Consider the following 15,341-nt stretch of genomic DNA (forward strand, 5'->3'; position numbering starts at 1 on the left):
TATATCAAAATAAAAATAATGGTAAAAACTTATATTATAATAATATTTTAACTTCGTAATATTTGTAATCAACTTTTTCTCTCTCATTTTCCAAAACTCCACAAAATATATTAACTCAAACAATTCTACTACTATTCATATATTACTTTTCTAATGAGGCCTTAAATCTCACTATTCAAACGAGACATTAAAAAGATGTTAATTCAATTGGAAGTTAGCAAGTTACGTACTATGCAAAAAAAAAAAAACCATCATAAATGTCTATTTTCTTGGTGCTTTCTTTGTAACTTCCGGTTGCTTGTTTGGCTTGTCATTGGACAATCTAAATCCCATTTCCCTTCGCATTGGTCAGTCTTGATGGCGACTAGTTTTTTTTTTGTCCCTCTCGTGTCAAAGGTTAGTAAATATTGGTATATGACCATTAGAGATATTCTATTCTCAATACGTAGAACATATCATCTACATCACTTAAATGATAAGATTTGATTTGTAATATTTAAATTATAAAATTTATCTTTCAAATAAAATCATGTCATATATACATTTTACTGTAATTGTGCTCTACACACCGACTTAATAATAAAAACTTTCTAACAATTAAAGGCTAGAAGATATAATTTATCCCAAGCTTATTCTTTGCTCGAAAAAGGAAAAAGAATAATTCATATTCACATCCTCACAACTCAAGTTGGATAATTCTCAAATACCCCCACCAATCCTAGAGTCCGGAATATGCCATCCGCAATTGAAAGACGCTAAGCTATTATTTTCTTTCATTTAAAAAGTCTAACCATCATTCTCATTGCCTCATCGACCATTTCATGGGGATTGAGATCTCTATAATATCTGTCCAAATTCTAAGGTCTGAATTGCAAGAGACAGATCGTACGACACGCATTGCTGCTTAGAGTAGTGCCAGATAAGTAAATTTACGGCCACATAAATGTAGCAGGCAAGTCTTAGATATCTTGCTTGTGGAATGCTAGTTTCAGAAATTCTATGCCTAACTCTAAAAGAAAACTAATTCTCTACGCATAGATTCGTACCAGCTGATGACAGACTAGGTTGCTGAGAGAAGCAGGGGGGTCTGCCTTAAGAAAGGAGAAATAAGGGTGTTGATAATCAAACTCCAAATCAAACAGAACTCTATCCGTTTACAATTTGATCAGAACCTTCGCACATACTGAATCATTAAGAACTTTTTAAGAAATCATGCTGTATGTGGACGGCAGGAAGCTTACCAATTAATACATCCGCTGTTATGTCCAAATATATGTCATAGAACCCTCTCCTCAAGATCAGTACCTCTAGCTAATTCACCAATACTTGTCCCTGCAATGTATCCGCCCGACCAAGCATTCTGAAAGTGGGAAAATTTATGATGCGAAGACATTCATATAATATATCCTCTCTTACAGGAGGGAAAGACATCGAGAGCTGGGTAATGACCAAACAGATAAGTTGCAAAGTTAAAATTGAAGTTAATTCAACGGTTATGAGTAGTATTTTGGGTGACATTGGCACTATCCTTCCTGTTGCACCACTATGAAAGGGTTGATGCTGTCTTTCATGTGAAACAAAAATGCACTGAATATCTTTGTTCAGAAAATTGGTCTTAATTTTCCAGCCAAAAAGAAATTCAAATCCTACCATTTCGCCAAAACAAAAGGAAGAGGAAGAAAGAAACACAGTTATCCTCCTTGCAAAGTTAACATGCATGCAACATCTTATGTATGAGTTCATGGAAGGGAAAAAAAAATATCAAAGAAACGCTTTGACAATAGGCAATTAGACTGTATCTTGAAAAACTCTCTATATGCGGTTTAGATCAAAAGCTGAACCTATAAGAGCAAGAAACCGGGAAGCTTTCTCTAGTAACAAATTGGGATATTACTATTGATTTTAGAAATGGTTCCATAACAATAACTGTGAGAAGGAGACTTTATTAATACTTTTTTTATAAGTAGTATTTTTTATAAGTAAGATAAAATTTTATTAATTATGGAAAAGGACCCGGTACACCAGCAAAATTTTATAAACGGATATATTGCTCTACCTGGAAATTATAACCACCAGTTATCCCATCAACATTCAGTACCTGCAGATAATTCAATATTTTGAGTTCCATAAATGATTAAATGTGCCTTTACTGACTGCAGAGTGTGCTTGTGTGGGATTCTGGGCTACAAACGAACCGAGTCGAGTCGAATTCAGACAAGAATCATTGAGCTCGATTAAAATGTTTACTCGTTCGAACTCAGCTCGAACTCAAATAAAATTTAAATATCCTCGTTCGAACTCGGCTTGTTAACCATTAATTTTGTTCGAATTCAGCTCGAGCTCGACAAAAAATAAACAAACGACTCAAGTTCAAACTCGATTTTTTTTTTTTTATTTCTGAATCTTATCTTTTGATTAATAATTGTTTTAAAAAAAATTACAAAAAACTATCATAATATATTCTTATCCAAATTATCTAATACACACTTTGGGAACATAATATATATATATATATATATTAAATAAGGTAAACTATAAATAAATTAATAATATATAATTAAGTATATAAAATATAACTAACATGTAATAAATATAACATATACATATATAAAATATATTTTTTTTTTGATAAGTAAGATATTCATATATAAAATATATTACGAGCTCAAACGAGTCACGTCGAGCTTTGTTCATGAGCCTAACCGAGTTGAGCCGAGTTTATAAGAGTTTTGCTCGTTTAAAATTCGAACATATAGTAGTGTTTTTACAAACATCTCATTTATTAAATGAACCGAGTTCAAAACGAGTATACAAGAGCCGAGCTCGAACTGTTCACGAGCTGCTCTGTTCATTTGCAGCCCTATGTGGGAATGTAAAGCCAATAAATACCAAGGAACAGTACCTCTCCTGCAAAGTATAGATGTGAATGTATTTTGCTTTCCATTGTATTCAATGAGATCTTCCAAAGGCAAGAAAACCAGAGTTATATTATGGGAAAGAGAGAGAGAGAGAGAGAGAGAGAACCTCAGACAGCGGGACACCTCCAGCAGTAACAAATTCATCCTTAAATTGACCCTTCACCATGATAGCATGCATATCATCCACCGCAACCATGAAAATATAAGAACTAGAAAAGCTCCAGAGTTAATCCTACCTTTCCTGTCACTCTGAAACTGCAATGCTTTAATAGAGAAGCAACAGAATTTAATGAATTATTTGAAATGGAAGCCCACAATATATCCTCAACTAAGCTCTGCATAAACAATAAAATCTATCACCCTTGGGGAAAATCTTAATGCAAGACAACATATGATCTTTCAACTTGTAATAGCAACTAAACCTCACGATCCAATATATACTTCCAAAATCTCTTGACAAGACCAAATTCCGAAGGACATGAATTGAGCACCTTTTGCTTCTGCAGAAATGTGTCCAAGCAAAAAAGTAATCATCAATTCAAGTACAACGAAAGAGCAAAATATTTTAATAGAGTTACAGTCCTAACTTTTAAGCAAAAAGGAAATGTCAGAAGACAGTAGTCAGAAAGAAAGCTTGCACCAGTATCTTAGAATTTCATATTAGAAACAAGGTTACTGGCCTAAAAGAACCAATGCCAGTTAAAAAAAGCATGTTAACACAAGGCAATTGCTCTTTATACCTCCAAAGTCTTAGCCAACCTCTTATTTGGGATGAGTTGCTGCTACATTGAATTATATATATACATATCATAGTTCCACATTTAAACACCTAAACCAACTTAAATTACTGATCTGCCTCTATGAATGAGAACCCAGATAGAAAGTCGGGTGTCCCACAAATTATCATAAATCCACCATGCAACAACTATTGCATGTATTAAAAAAACATTCGCACATCCAGGTATACATAGAATGGAAATTTAACACAGAAGATTACCACAAACTGAAGCTTGTGTTGACTAAGTATAGACTTCACATCTTCCATGTTCAAATCAGGAGTAAAATCCACAATAAGAATCCCTGCATAAAATTTATGAGTTGCAGTAGGAAAAATAAAAACTAAAAGAAGAAGTAACTTCCATCACCTTCATAACCTAAGCTGAAAAGATCACGGGCCCCCCAAGCAGAAAGCCGAAGAACTACAGGCCCACTGAGTCCCCAGTGTGTGACTAACATGGGCCCAACCTGAAATCCCAAATTTTTGGTTATGTCATACACATTAGAGTGTTTAGGTGGTTGCAATCAGAGAAGCATGCCTGTGTGAGCTGTGGAATGTTCCTTCGGACATTTACCAATTTCAACTTTGCTTTAACTTTAGGAAAAGTAACCTGCCATAAAAAATAGAAAATAAATATTGGGCCCCGCAGTTATAAGTAAAAAGGACCATTATACCCAGTGCGAACCAGCAATTTCTTTGAGGGGGGGCCAATTTTTCTATTGTGTGACACATTTATGTAAAATAAAAAGAGATTAAAAAAATCATAAAAACATTACTATATATAAAGTTAGATCTCGATAATTTGCTACATACACGTAGAAATAAGATTCTAAAAACACAACTTAATATATGTTTCAGATTTCTGACGATAATGTTTTATAGAATAATATTAATCTATTATTATTTGTATAATGAAATATTTAGAATTTAATTTCTTCATAAAAGCTATTAAGTGATCTTTTAGAAAGTCATATTTTATTCTAATATGTAAGCTAGTTTATTAAGTTTTATGTAAAATCTAGATATTTTCGTATCACATTAAACATATAATGTTATAATTGAGACCTTAAATAAATTTTGTCTTGCTTAATGAAGTTTAAGGATAAAACCTCTCAACTATTTTTCATATAGATTATCAACCTTAAATGATTTTTCTTATATTAATGTCAATTTGGACTTCATATATTTAAGAAGCCTATATATTATTGTATAACAAAAGACTTTGAGATCCATGTTAATAACTTTATTATTTCTCCTAAACTTACTTTTAATTTAATTTGGTGAGGCCACATCCTTGAAAATATATAATATATAGAAATTATACAAAATTTTAGGACTATAAGAAAAAAATGGAGAGAGATATTTCTAGGTATATTGAAATTCTAGAAAATTTTATACAGTTTTATTTTCTATATTTATAGAATTGTATTGAATAAAATCTTGAAATCTGGGCCTATTTTGAATTTTCAAAAAATTTTGGGGGGGCCGGTCTGCCATTGATTATACCATAATTATAAAGCAGCTATAACTTGTAATCATGTAGCATATAAATGCTAGATGCCATACAAGTTGAAGCCATCACTTTTATGATTATAAAAAGCAGAATAGCTACATTTCATAAGCTCTCATTACTGTCAGGTGCTCAATTAAATGCAGATGTGGTATACAGGCATCAGGTTAGAATATAACACAATCATAGAACAACTTTCCCAAAGCGAAGGGAATAGTCGAAACTAGAGTATATTATCTTAAAACAACCATTAGTTGCATAACTATCTTTTTTCCATATAAATGATTTAATTAGAACTAAATACTGATTCTTACACTGTTAACTCAAGAAATAGACAATATGGCAACTACTGTTTGGATAAAGTAGTAGTCATGGGAATTTGTTTTTCATCAGAATAGATCACTTGCATAAGAAACAATGAACAGGATCTTTGCAGCTATTGCGAAGTAGTAAAAAATAAAAACACAATAATGAACATTACCCCTGCCAACTCTGCCAGCTTTGGATCCTCAATCTTGAAAGTAAATAAGCTTGGCACTGGATCTACAATTGAATGATTGAGCTGAGCTACAAGCCTATAACCCTTTAAGAAGGACAAGAAAAGTTGATCAAGAAACATAGTTCATATACATGCAAATAAAACTAAACCACTTTTCATCACAACCTGAGGACTACTACCACTAGCAATCAATAGATAATCAGCTTCAACATATTCAACATAATCGATTGTCCGCTTCTCAATCTTAAGAAGGAATTTTCCCAAACCGCTAGCAGAAGCGGTTGTCACAACTTTTCCGGTCTGCAGAGAAACTGATTGAGCTCACATTTTAGAATAAAAAGTTGACAATATATTCCATCATATTACTCATCAAAAAGAAAACCCATCATTTTACACAGCAAGCATTGAACTATAGCAGAGATAGTGAGATACACAAGTCTGGTAAATTATGAACTTAAGACTTTTTGGTGATTTACTAACTCAAATCTGTGATATAAATACTGCTTTCTTATCACTATATTTTTTTAGCATTTTATTTTCCCTTATAAAAACAATCTGTGATATATGCAGTGTGAGGTTGTTAAAAAAAGTGTGCAGTAGTACCATATCCATTCATAAAATGCTAACAAGAAATTAACGTTTAGTAAGGCATGAGGGCATCAATTCTAAAATAAATGCCACGGGAGCTGAACAAACCACAGGAAAAATATTGTTGCTATTGTTCCTTCTGTGACCATAGCCATAACCTTCTTTTAGAAAATCAGGATTCCAGCTCTTGCAAACAATGAACATGCACAGTTATATTTGCTTTCAAACCCTATATACTAGGGTTCAGTGCAAAGTGAAGTCAAGGGAAAACTATAACACTTGCATAAGGAATGCAAAGTAATTAATGAATGGGATCCTTTATGTTGCAGTAGCCTTGGGTCCTCAAAACCCAAGACCCTGCATTAGCCTCTAATTCAATGAATGCACTATCGTGCTGGGTAAACACGGATGGGATGAATCCAAGACATACCATCAGAAGTTCAATGCAAGATAAAAAGTTAACATTAGTCAATTTGTATTTGTAAACAAGAGCACCTCCTATCTTTGTTGCTTGAGACATGAGACAATCAATTATCGAAGAAGAACTGTTACTGACTGGGAAAACCCTTCCATCATCTTCAATCTACAAGTAGATAGACACATATTAGGCATGTGGAGTAACAAAATGACAGCCAAGAAGAATCGAACAAGAGAAATCCATTCTCATAGGAAACCTTAAGTTCAACCCCATGATCAGAAAACCAGGACATGGTATCTGCTGGGCTGTGTGTGTTGAAAAAAGATCCTCTCAGTTCTTTATGACCCCTAGGATAATGTTCCGCCAGAATCTAAGAAGGAATTCATAGTTCAAAACTAATGTTAAGTTGTAGGGAAACATCAATACAAAGTTTAGTCCAATGAACCAATTAGGAAACGGGCAGAAAGCGCTACAAAGAGTGATCAAAGGTCCTAAACATACATAAATCTGTTCTTTTTCTTTCCCTATAGGTAAAAATATGATCTTTTTCTACCTCACAAACTCTTTACATTTCAACAGAGCTACAAGTTATCAACTAAGGGAAATTATGACAAGAACTGGGAAACATTAAAATCTTGATTATTTTCCCTTCCAGGCGTGAAGCTTGGAGTTTTATATACTTAGGTTCATCTATCACTCTCCAGCTACTAAAATTCTCATATTCAGATGATAAATAAGATTAAAGAATATTCAGATTTTCAGTACAAATTATATTTCACAGTGAGAGTTCATTATTAGGATTACTACATGGCAGCACCAAGGAACGTGGAACATATGTGTAGGGGCAAGAAACTTAACTCAGTAGAAAATGTGCCCACTACTCAATAATAATTTCTTTCCAGAAGTCAATTATGGCGAGATTTTCCAATTCAGATAAACATGCAATTGGCAATTTCACTTTTTTTTTTTTTTTTTTTTTATGTCAGGGAACCTCTTCAAGGCAGGGCCCTTCGGACCCACCCCTGCAAAGTAAACCACGGTCCCATACACCGCACCTTCGGAAATTTTCCTACATGGAACTGGTTAAATCGCTGGCTTTTCACCATGAGGTGTGGCACCCATGAGAATTTGAACCTTGGACCTGGGGGGAGCATACCCCCAAACCCAAGGCCTTTACCACTTGAGCCAACCTCAAGGCAGGGCCCTTCGGACCCATCCCTGTAGAATAAACCCCGGTCCCATGCAATTGGCAATTTCACTTACCAGTATATTGTCTATGTCAACAAGGTAGTGTTTATCCAAACAGACAAAACGCTGTTAAATCATCAACTTCAAGTTGTTCATAACATTTAAGCAAGAGATAAACGGTTTAAGGGATAATTACAGGAAATAAATGTTACCTCTACAGACCACCTAGCATTTCATCAGAGCATAATAAAAAATAATAGCATTCCTGCCCACAAACTTAGAGCATCATAGATTCATATGTTGCCAAAAAGTGTGAGGTGTTTCGTGATAAAACTTCGCCCATAATGCCAGTTTGTACATTTTTTCAACATGTTCTGATAAAACATTATAAACCTCACCAAATTGTCAGCACAATGCCCATTTGTCACGTTGCACCGGCCACCTCCAGATATTTTCACCTGCCAACAATAACACTTGAACCCAAAACAGGAAAAAAAAAAAAAAAAGAATAAGCTGAATCGGCCAAGAACATGTAATATAAAACGAACCTTTGACAGAGGTTTCCCTTTCTCAATAACCAACACATTCAGATTAGGCGCCAGGGTCTTTGCTCTAATTGCCCCAAAAACTCCAGCTGCTCCACCCCCAACCACTACCAACAGCTCTTCACTTGACTACCAACCAAGAAAACCACAAAAAATTAAAAGAGTAGAAAAAGTGACAGTAAAAACAAACCGTTTTCCCTCTATTTGGTTGCTGAGAAAATGCGCAACAGTATTAGTACCTTTGTAGCTAAGGGGATGGGAGTCGCAGTCAATTTTCTCCTCCCGGAGAATGAAAGAAAAGAGCCACAGCTTCCGGTGGTACCTGCTGCTCGTGAGGAAATCCCCGCAAAGTGGAAGATGAAGCGCGCCAAAGTGAAGCTCATGGCCCCATGAATTAGCTACTGCTATGAAAATTTGGGCACACTCGGGTCGGGGATTAAGTAAGCCAAGTGGGTGGTGGAATCTGGTGTGAGTGGGAAAAGAGTGGTATGCTGTGGACTACGGCTACGGACGCAGAGTTTTTATAGGGCACTCTTGAGACACAAACTACAAGTCGTTCACGTTCACCCTATTGCCGGTGAACGTGTTGGTTAATGAAAAGGAAAGATGGCAGAAACATCGTTTCACCTTTACAAACGGCTTTTGTGTCTAGCAAAAACATCAAATAAAATACACCGGTAGGCGATAACTCATGAGCTATTTCACCGTCTTAAGAAAAAAATAGGAAGACAAAGCTCAATGGCAATCAAGTTCTATGAAACAAACTTTTGATTTTATTGAATAAAACTTCCTTTTTAAAATAATGGAAGTACTCAGATATAGTGCCACCTAAATAAATCTTATTAAAAAATGCATAACGACAGCGTCGTTCTCTATCATTATTAATTGTAGTACGAGAAGTTTTTTCCATTCTCAAATAAGACTACTTAGACAGGGTGATCCATTATCACCATTTCTATTCAAATTATGCACTAGAATCTTATCTAGATTGATATCGAGATCAGAAGAATAGGGAAGTTTTGAGGGAATCTGAATAAGCCGAGGCTGCCCATCAATCTCTCATTTATTCTTTGCAAACGATCTCATAGTATTCGAGAAAGCAAGTGAGCAAAATGCCAAAGATCGATCTGAAAACAATGAGAAATATATAGAATGGTCTGGACAGCGAATAAACCTCAATAAATCTTCCATTTCCATCACCCGAAATGGGAGCTCGGCTTCTAAATCCATTATCTCTTAGATTTTGCCTTATAAACCATCAACAACATGAATGAAATATCTAGGACTTCCAACATCATTCTCAAGGGAAAAGAATAGAGTTTTAAAGAACTCATGGAGAAAATTGATATCAAACTCAAAGGCTGAAAATCCAAAGTCTTATTTCAAGCAGTCCATACCATGTTAATCAAGTCAGTGGCAAGTTCTTTTCCATCGTATCAAATGCAATCATTCCTTTTGCCAACTTCAGTATGCAAGACCATGAATAGAAGCTTCCAAAACTTTTGGTGGAGTTTCCCAAAAGGAAAAAGTCATAATCTTACCGTGAAATCTTGGAAGCCAATATGTCAATCGAAACATCAAAGAGGATTAGGCCTTAAATTGATAGAAAAAATGAACCTAATACTCTTAGCAAAAACAAGTTGGAAACTGAGTCAGAACAATAACAATGGATTATGGCACAAGATCCTTTAAAAAAAAAATCTCAACCAAAACACATTAAAAAATGTGAATAAAAAAAATTTAAATTCTTGGATTTAGAAATGGCTCCTCAAGACCAGAGATTTATTAGCAAAAGGCTATTGTTTTCAAATTGTTGACGGGTGACCAGTTAATGCATGGATAGAATCATGGATATCGAACATGGAAGAACTCAAGCCGAAGCCCATCCAGAACATGAATGAAGCACATCCTCAGCTGAAAGTGTCTGATCTCATAACCAATAATCCACGCGCATGGAATATTGAGAAGATGTTAGCACTCTTTGATCAAGAAAGCATCAACCATATACAAAAAATACCTCTTGCTCAAAACAACCAAAGAAATAACACTATGATCTGACTTCCAAATTACAATGGTAAATTCTATGTCAAAACTGCATACCACTTGGCGGCTCACTATCTCAAGATGTTACAGCTCTCAATTTCAAAATAATTTGGAGATTGAAAATACATGACCATCACAAGCTTTTAATGTGGAAAATTGTATGGGATATTCTTCCAACCAGGGCCAATGTAAGTAGTATTATTTAGAATTTACAACAAAATTTTTGTCCAACTTGCAATCATGTAGAAGAAATGTTGATCCATCTCTTTGTGGAATGTCCAGTGGTTCGAATACTATGGATACATAGTAGCTGGCCCCTAAATTTAGCATCACTTCCATTATCGACCATATGTGACTGGATAAAGTTGATTCTAAAAACAGGCCCCAAGTTAGGATTGATAGAACCAGAAATTAATCATTTTCAGCTTTTTGCAATAATAGCTATGGACTTCATTTGAAGGAAAATAAACGATATGGTTCACAACCATACACCCACAACGCTTGAAAATGATTTGATCCAACTCGACACCACTTACCAAGAATACAAAAAAGTATGGGGAAAGAAGATCAACAATTTTCAAAGCGAGATCTAGATCAAACCACCATTAAATTGCTGGAGCTTCTATTTTGATGCATCAATTAGAGACTTATTCTTAACAGCGTCAGCCGTTTGTCGAGATTCAAAAGGAAGAATCGGGGAAGTCTGGACCTCTAAGATCCCAAGTATCAATCCCATATTCGCAGAAGCATCATCAGCTCTTCTTGCTACCAAAATGGCAAATCATATGGGAAAAAGACCGTCAATAATAGAAGGAGATACTCAAACAGTAATTGATGCAATATCAAATGAATCTCCATCACCACAATGACAAATATCCTCGATCCTAGAGGATATCAGTCATAATCTCCATCTCCGGAATAACTGGAGGATCAGAAAAATACACCGATCTCAGAATCAGTATGTCCACTCAGTGGCGCAACGGGTAGTGACTGAAATGAATTTTGGTCGAATACCCCTCACTAGTATTCATAACTGTATTTTATATATAGATAGTGGGAAAAATTCACCAAAAACTTATTGTATTCCTTATTTTCTATATATATATATATATCTCGAATGCTTGTTGAGGAAAAAAAAAGAAAAAGAAAAAAAGAAAAGAAAAGGAAAGATGGCAAAAGGCAAAAGCTGAGGAATGAATTAGCCGGGAAAATGTTAGGACGGGACGTTACAAAAGCTAGGATATTAAACCTTTAAAAGAAAATATCTTACCCATCGTCGTTTTGATGGGGTTCGATACTTCGATCCAGACTTGCCACATTGGATCTGGTTCTGTAGTGTGGGCCCGGTATAAGGCACAATGACCCACCATCATGTGGGTCCATCACTAACCTGGGCCATCACAAAGCTCATAGCTGTGCCCGGCTCTTGAACCATCCTCCATCTCTGGCTCGGACATTCTCTGTTCCCTCACCTCAACTCCGTAGTATTTCGATATCAACAATGTGTACGGTCTCGTTCTCTTCTGCTTCTTCCATGCGAGTAGATTCATTCCCATCTTCTTCCTTCTCTGTCCCGTCATTCCCCATCACCAAAACCAGTAATTCCACCACCATACCCTTCAATAAGCACAAAAGAAAACACCATAGAACCCGATTGTTGCTTCTCACTGTTTCAGCTTCTTCGACAACCAAAGATGTCTGGCGAAGAACATCTCCACTAAAGTCGGTGCTGTCCTCACCTTCTCGAGGCCAAGTATACCACAGGCACCCCAGAAAACAAGAGCCCGTGCACTTGGATCACAGTGTGGACATGGACGAACTCTTAACCTCAATAGGACAAACTCAAAACGAGCAAGAACTCTACTCTCTAATGTCACCCTACAAAGGCAGACAGCTTTCTATCCGTTTCATGGTTTCTATGCTCTCGCGCGAGCCCGACTGGCAAAGGTCGCTTGCGCTTCTCGACTGGATCAACGAAGAAGCTTTGTATTCACCTTCGGTGTTTGCGTACAATGTTGTTATGCGCAATGTCCTCCGCGCGAAGCAGTGGGATATCGCGCATGGGCTGTTCGAGGAAATGCGCCACAGAGCGCTTGCGCCCGATAGGTATACTTATTCGACGCTTATTACTTATTTTGGAAAAGAGGGTATGTTTGATTCGGCGCTGGCTTGGCTCCAGCAAATGGAGCAAGACCGTGTGTCTGGGGACCTCGTTCTGTATAGTAATTTGATTGAGCTTTCGCGGAAGTTACGCGATTATTCCAAGGCTATATCGATCTTTTCAAGGTTGAAAGCGTCCGGTATTGCACCCGATCTTGTAGCTTATAACTCGATGATTAATGTGTTTGGTAAAGCGAAGTTATTTCGAGAAGCCCGTCTTCTTATTAAAGAGATGAGGGCAGCTAGTGTTTTGCCTGATACAGTGAGCTATTCGACGCTTTTAACTATGTATGTGGAGAATCAGAAGTTTGTTGAGGCCTTATCGGTGTTCTCTGAGATGAATGAGGTGAAGTGCCCGCTTGATCTTACCACCTGCAATATTATGATTGATGTTTATGGGCTGCTAGATATGGCCAAGGAAGCTGACAGACTGTTTTGGAGCATGAGGAAGATGGGAATTGAACCCAATGTTGTTAGTTACAATACCCTTTTGAGGGTTTATGGCGAGGCTGAGCTTTTTGGGGAAGCCATACATCTTTTTCGGTTGATGCAAAGGAAGGATGTTGAGCAGAATGTTGTTACCTACAACACCATGATAAAGATTTATGGGACGACTCTTGAGCATGAGAAAGCTACGAATCTTGTACAAGAGATGCAGAACAGAGGGATTGAACCAAATTCCTTTACTTACTCAACAATAATATCTATATGGGAGAAGGCAGGGAAACTGGACCGTGCAGCAATGCTGTTTCAGAAGCTGAGGAGTTCGGGGGTGGAGATCGATCAGGTTCTTTATCAGACGATGATTGTCGCTTATGAGAGGACAGGTTTGGTTGCTCATGCTAAACGTTTGCTTCAGGAACTCAAGCGCCCAGACAATATCCCCAGGGAGACTGCAATTAAAATTCTGGCTAGAGCAGGTCGGATTGAAGAAGCTACATGGGTGTTTCGCCAGGCTTTTGATGCTGGAGAGGTGAAGGACATATCTGTGTTTGGGTGCATGATTGATCTTTATTCAAGAAACAGAAAGCATGCAAATGTCATTGAGGTGTTTGAGAAGATGAGAGTTGCAGGTTATTTTCCTGATTCAAATGTGATTGCTCTTGTTCTGAATGCTTATGGAAAGTTGCGGGAATTTGAGAAGGCAGATGCCATATATCGGGAAATGCAGGAAGAGGGGTGTGTTTTCCCAGATGATGTTCACTTCCAGATGCTCAGTCTTTATGGCGCTAAGAAGGATTTTAAGATGGTAGAGTCACTGTTTGAGAGGTTGGACTCTGATCCCAACATCAACAAGAAGGAACTGCATCTTGTCGTTGCCAGCATATATGAAAGAGCAAATAGACTCAATGATGCATCCCGAATCATGAACAGGATGAATGACAGAAGAAATCCAAGATTATGAGCATTTCTTGAAATCATGCATCTGACCTTGTCATAAAAAAAAAAAAAAGCATCCGACCTTGTCTCCTGTAAATTGCGTTTTTCTTGTCTGCTATTGATTTTGTATATATTGTATTTGGAATCTCTATGCATGAATTCTCACCATTACCCTGGGATGTCATATTTAAAATGAAAACATTTGACACAAAACATAACAAAAAAATGTAACAAGGGATATACTTCTTCCTAACGCTTTTCCTTTCCTCATTTCCTGTAATCATCTCGTAATTACAGAATCAATCTTAACACACCCACATAAAGTATAGACAATGGTGTATGACTTGAAATGTTTTGTGTAAAGTATATACAATGGTGTATGACTTGAAATACAAGCACCTTTAAGTGTAAGAACATAAACTGGTAATGGTAAACCGTAAAAAGATGCGTAAGCCTGACATTGTTATAAACTTATATCTTGCCCGTGGGTATAGGGTGGTGGGTGAAGTTGAGAGGTTGGTATGACGTTTAGTTCATGATTTAATTATCAACAAAAGTAAATAAATATTGTTATGGAAATAAGAACCAATGGCCTTGAAAATTGAAACAGCATGCGAAAAAACTAACATAAAGGTGATGAAGCCTCCTAAAATGGATCCGATGGCCTTAAAACTTAGGTGAGATAACTAACATAAAGGTTGTGAAGCCCCCTACATAGGACAATATAAATGAACATGAAGCATGCTGACTTCCTTGTTGCGCCGTGAGAAATCATTCACAAAGGGACCGTGAGTACTTGAAATAATATCTATTTTAGTTAAAAACGATACTTATTATTTTTTAATTTTTTATAATTAGAAATTTATAATCTTTGTAGTCATTATTTATTTATTAGATCCTTTTTATCAATTCATAGGAATTTTTTCCGTCCAGTGATGGAAAAAGTACTAAAAGAGAGAGATACACACACACAACACAAACACTGGATAAGAACTTACGTGCAAGGCACATATTCTCTGTCGAAAACTCGAAAGTGCTGGTACATTTTTTATATGGTAAATATGCGTTTTAATATACAGATCAATTAGAAGAACAAGTATGATAAATGTAAAAATAATCATAAATCTATTCAACAAATTTTACAAATGATTATAATTATACTTGAAAAAAATGAAGGAAACGGAAAATGTATAATTATTGAATACATAACAAATCAAATTTTTAGAATTCATTATATTGAAATCATAATAGGATATGCATTGCTCTACTCGATATATGACCAATTAGACATGTACATAATAATAATAATAATAA

General features: G+C 36.0%; 2 protein-coding genes across 7 annotated transcripts; one reads left to right on the top strand and one right to left on the bottom strand.

Moving 5' to 3' along the window:
* Positions 1–1,092: 1,092 nt before the first annotated feature.
* LOC109008929 (uncharacterized protein YtfP) lies at positions 1,093–8,909 on the bottom strand. Of its 6 annotated transcripts, none has more exons than XM_035695322.1 (16): positions 8,684–8,908; positions 8,448–8,573; positions 8,298–8,357; positions 6,968–7,081; positions 6,789–6,876; positions 5,871–6,016; positions 5,688–5,789; positions 4,271–4,306; positions 4,064–4,163; positions 3,916–3,998; positions 3,341–3,418; positions 3,155–3,253; positions 3,025–3,075; positions 2,903–2,959; positions 2,057–2,098; positions 1,093–1,360 (listed from the first exon to the last, which is right to left on the bottom strand). In XM_035695322.1, exons 1-16 carry the CDS (start codon positions 8,825–8,827, stop codon positions 1,277–1,279), a joined length of 1,410 nt encoding a protein of 469 aa, XP_035551215.1. In that variant the 5' UTR covers positions 8,828–8,908; the 3' UTR covers positions 1,093–1,276. The 6 variants fall into 6 exon arrangements, with proteins under 6 accessions (XP_035551215.1, XP_018844774.1, XP_018844771.1 ...); XM_018989229.2 differs by having other exon boundaries at positions 2,903–2,907; positions 4,235–4,306; positions 8,684–8,907; XM_018989226.2 differs by having other exon boundaries at positions 4,235–4,306; positions 8,684–8,907.
* Positions 8,910–11,790: 2,881 nt separating this feature from the next.
* LOC109008930 (pentatricopeptide repeat-containing protein At5g39980, chloroplastic) lies at positions 11,791–14,100 on the top strand. The gene has a single exon (XM_035694415.1). The coding sequence runs from the start codon at positions 11,989–11,991 to the stop codon at positions 14,050–14,052; it is 2,064 nt and encodes a 687-aa protein (XP_035550308.1). The 5' UTR covers positions 11,791–11,988; the 3' UTR covers positions 14,053–14,100.
* Positions 14,101–15,341: the final 1,241 nt, after the last annotated feature.

This window comes from Juglans regia, chromosome 10, assembly GCF_001411555.2.
Source record: "Juglans regia cultivar Chandler chromosome 10, Walnut 2.0, whole genome shotgun sequence".
Classification (NCBI taxonomy): Eukaryota; Viridiplantae; Streptophyta; class Magnoliopsida; order Fagales; family Juglandaceae; genus Juglans; species Juglans regia.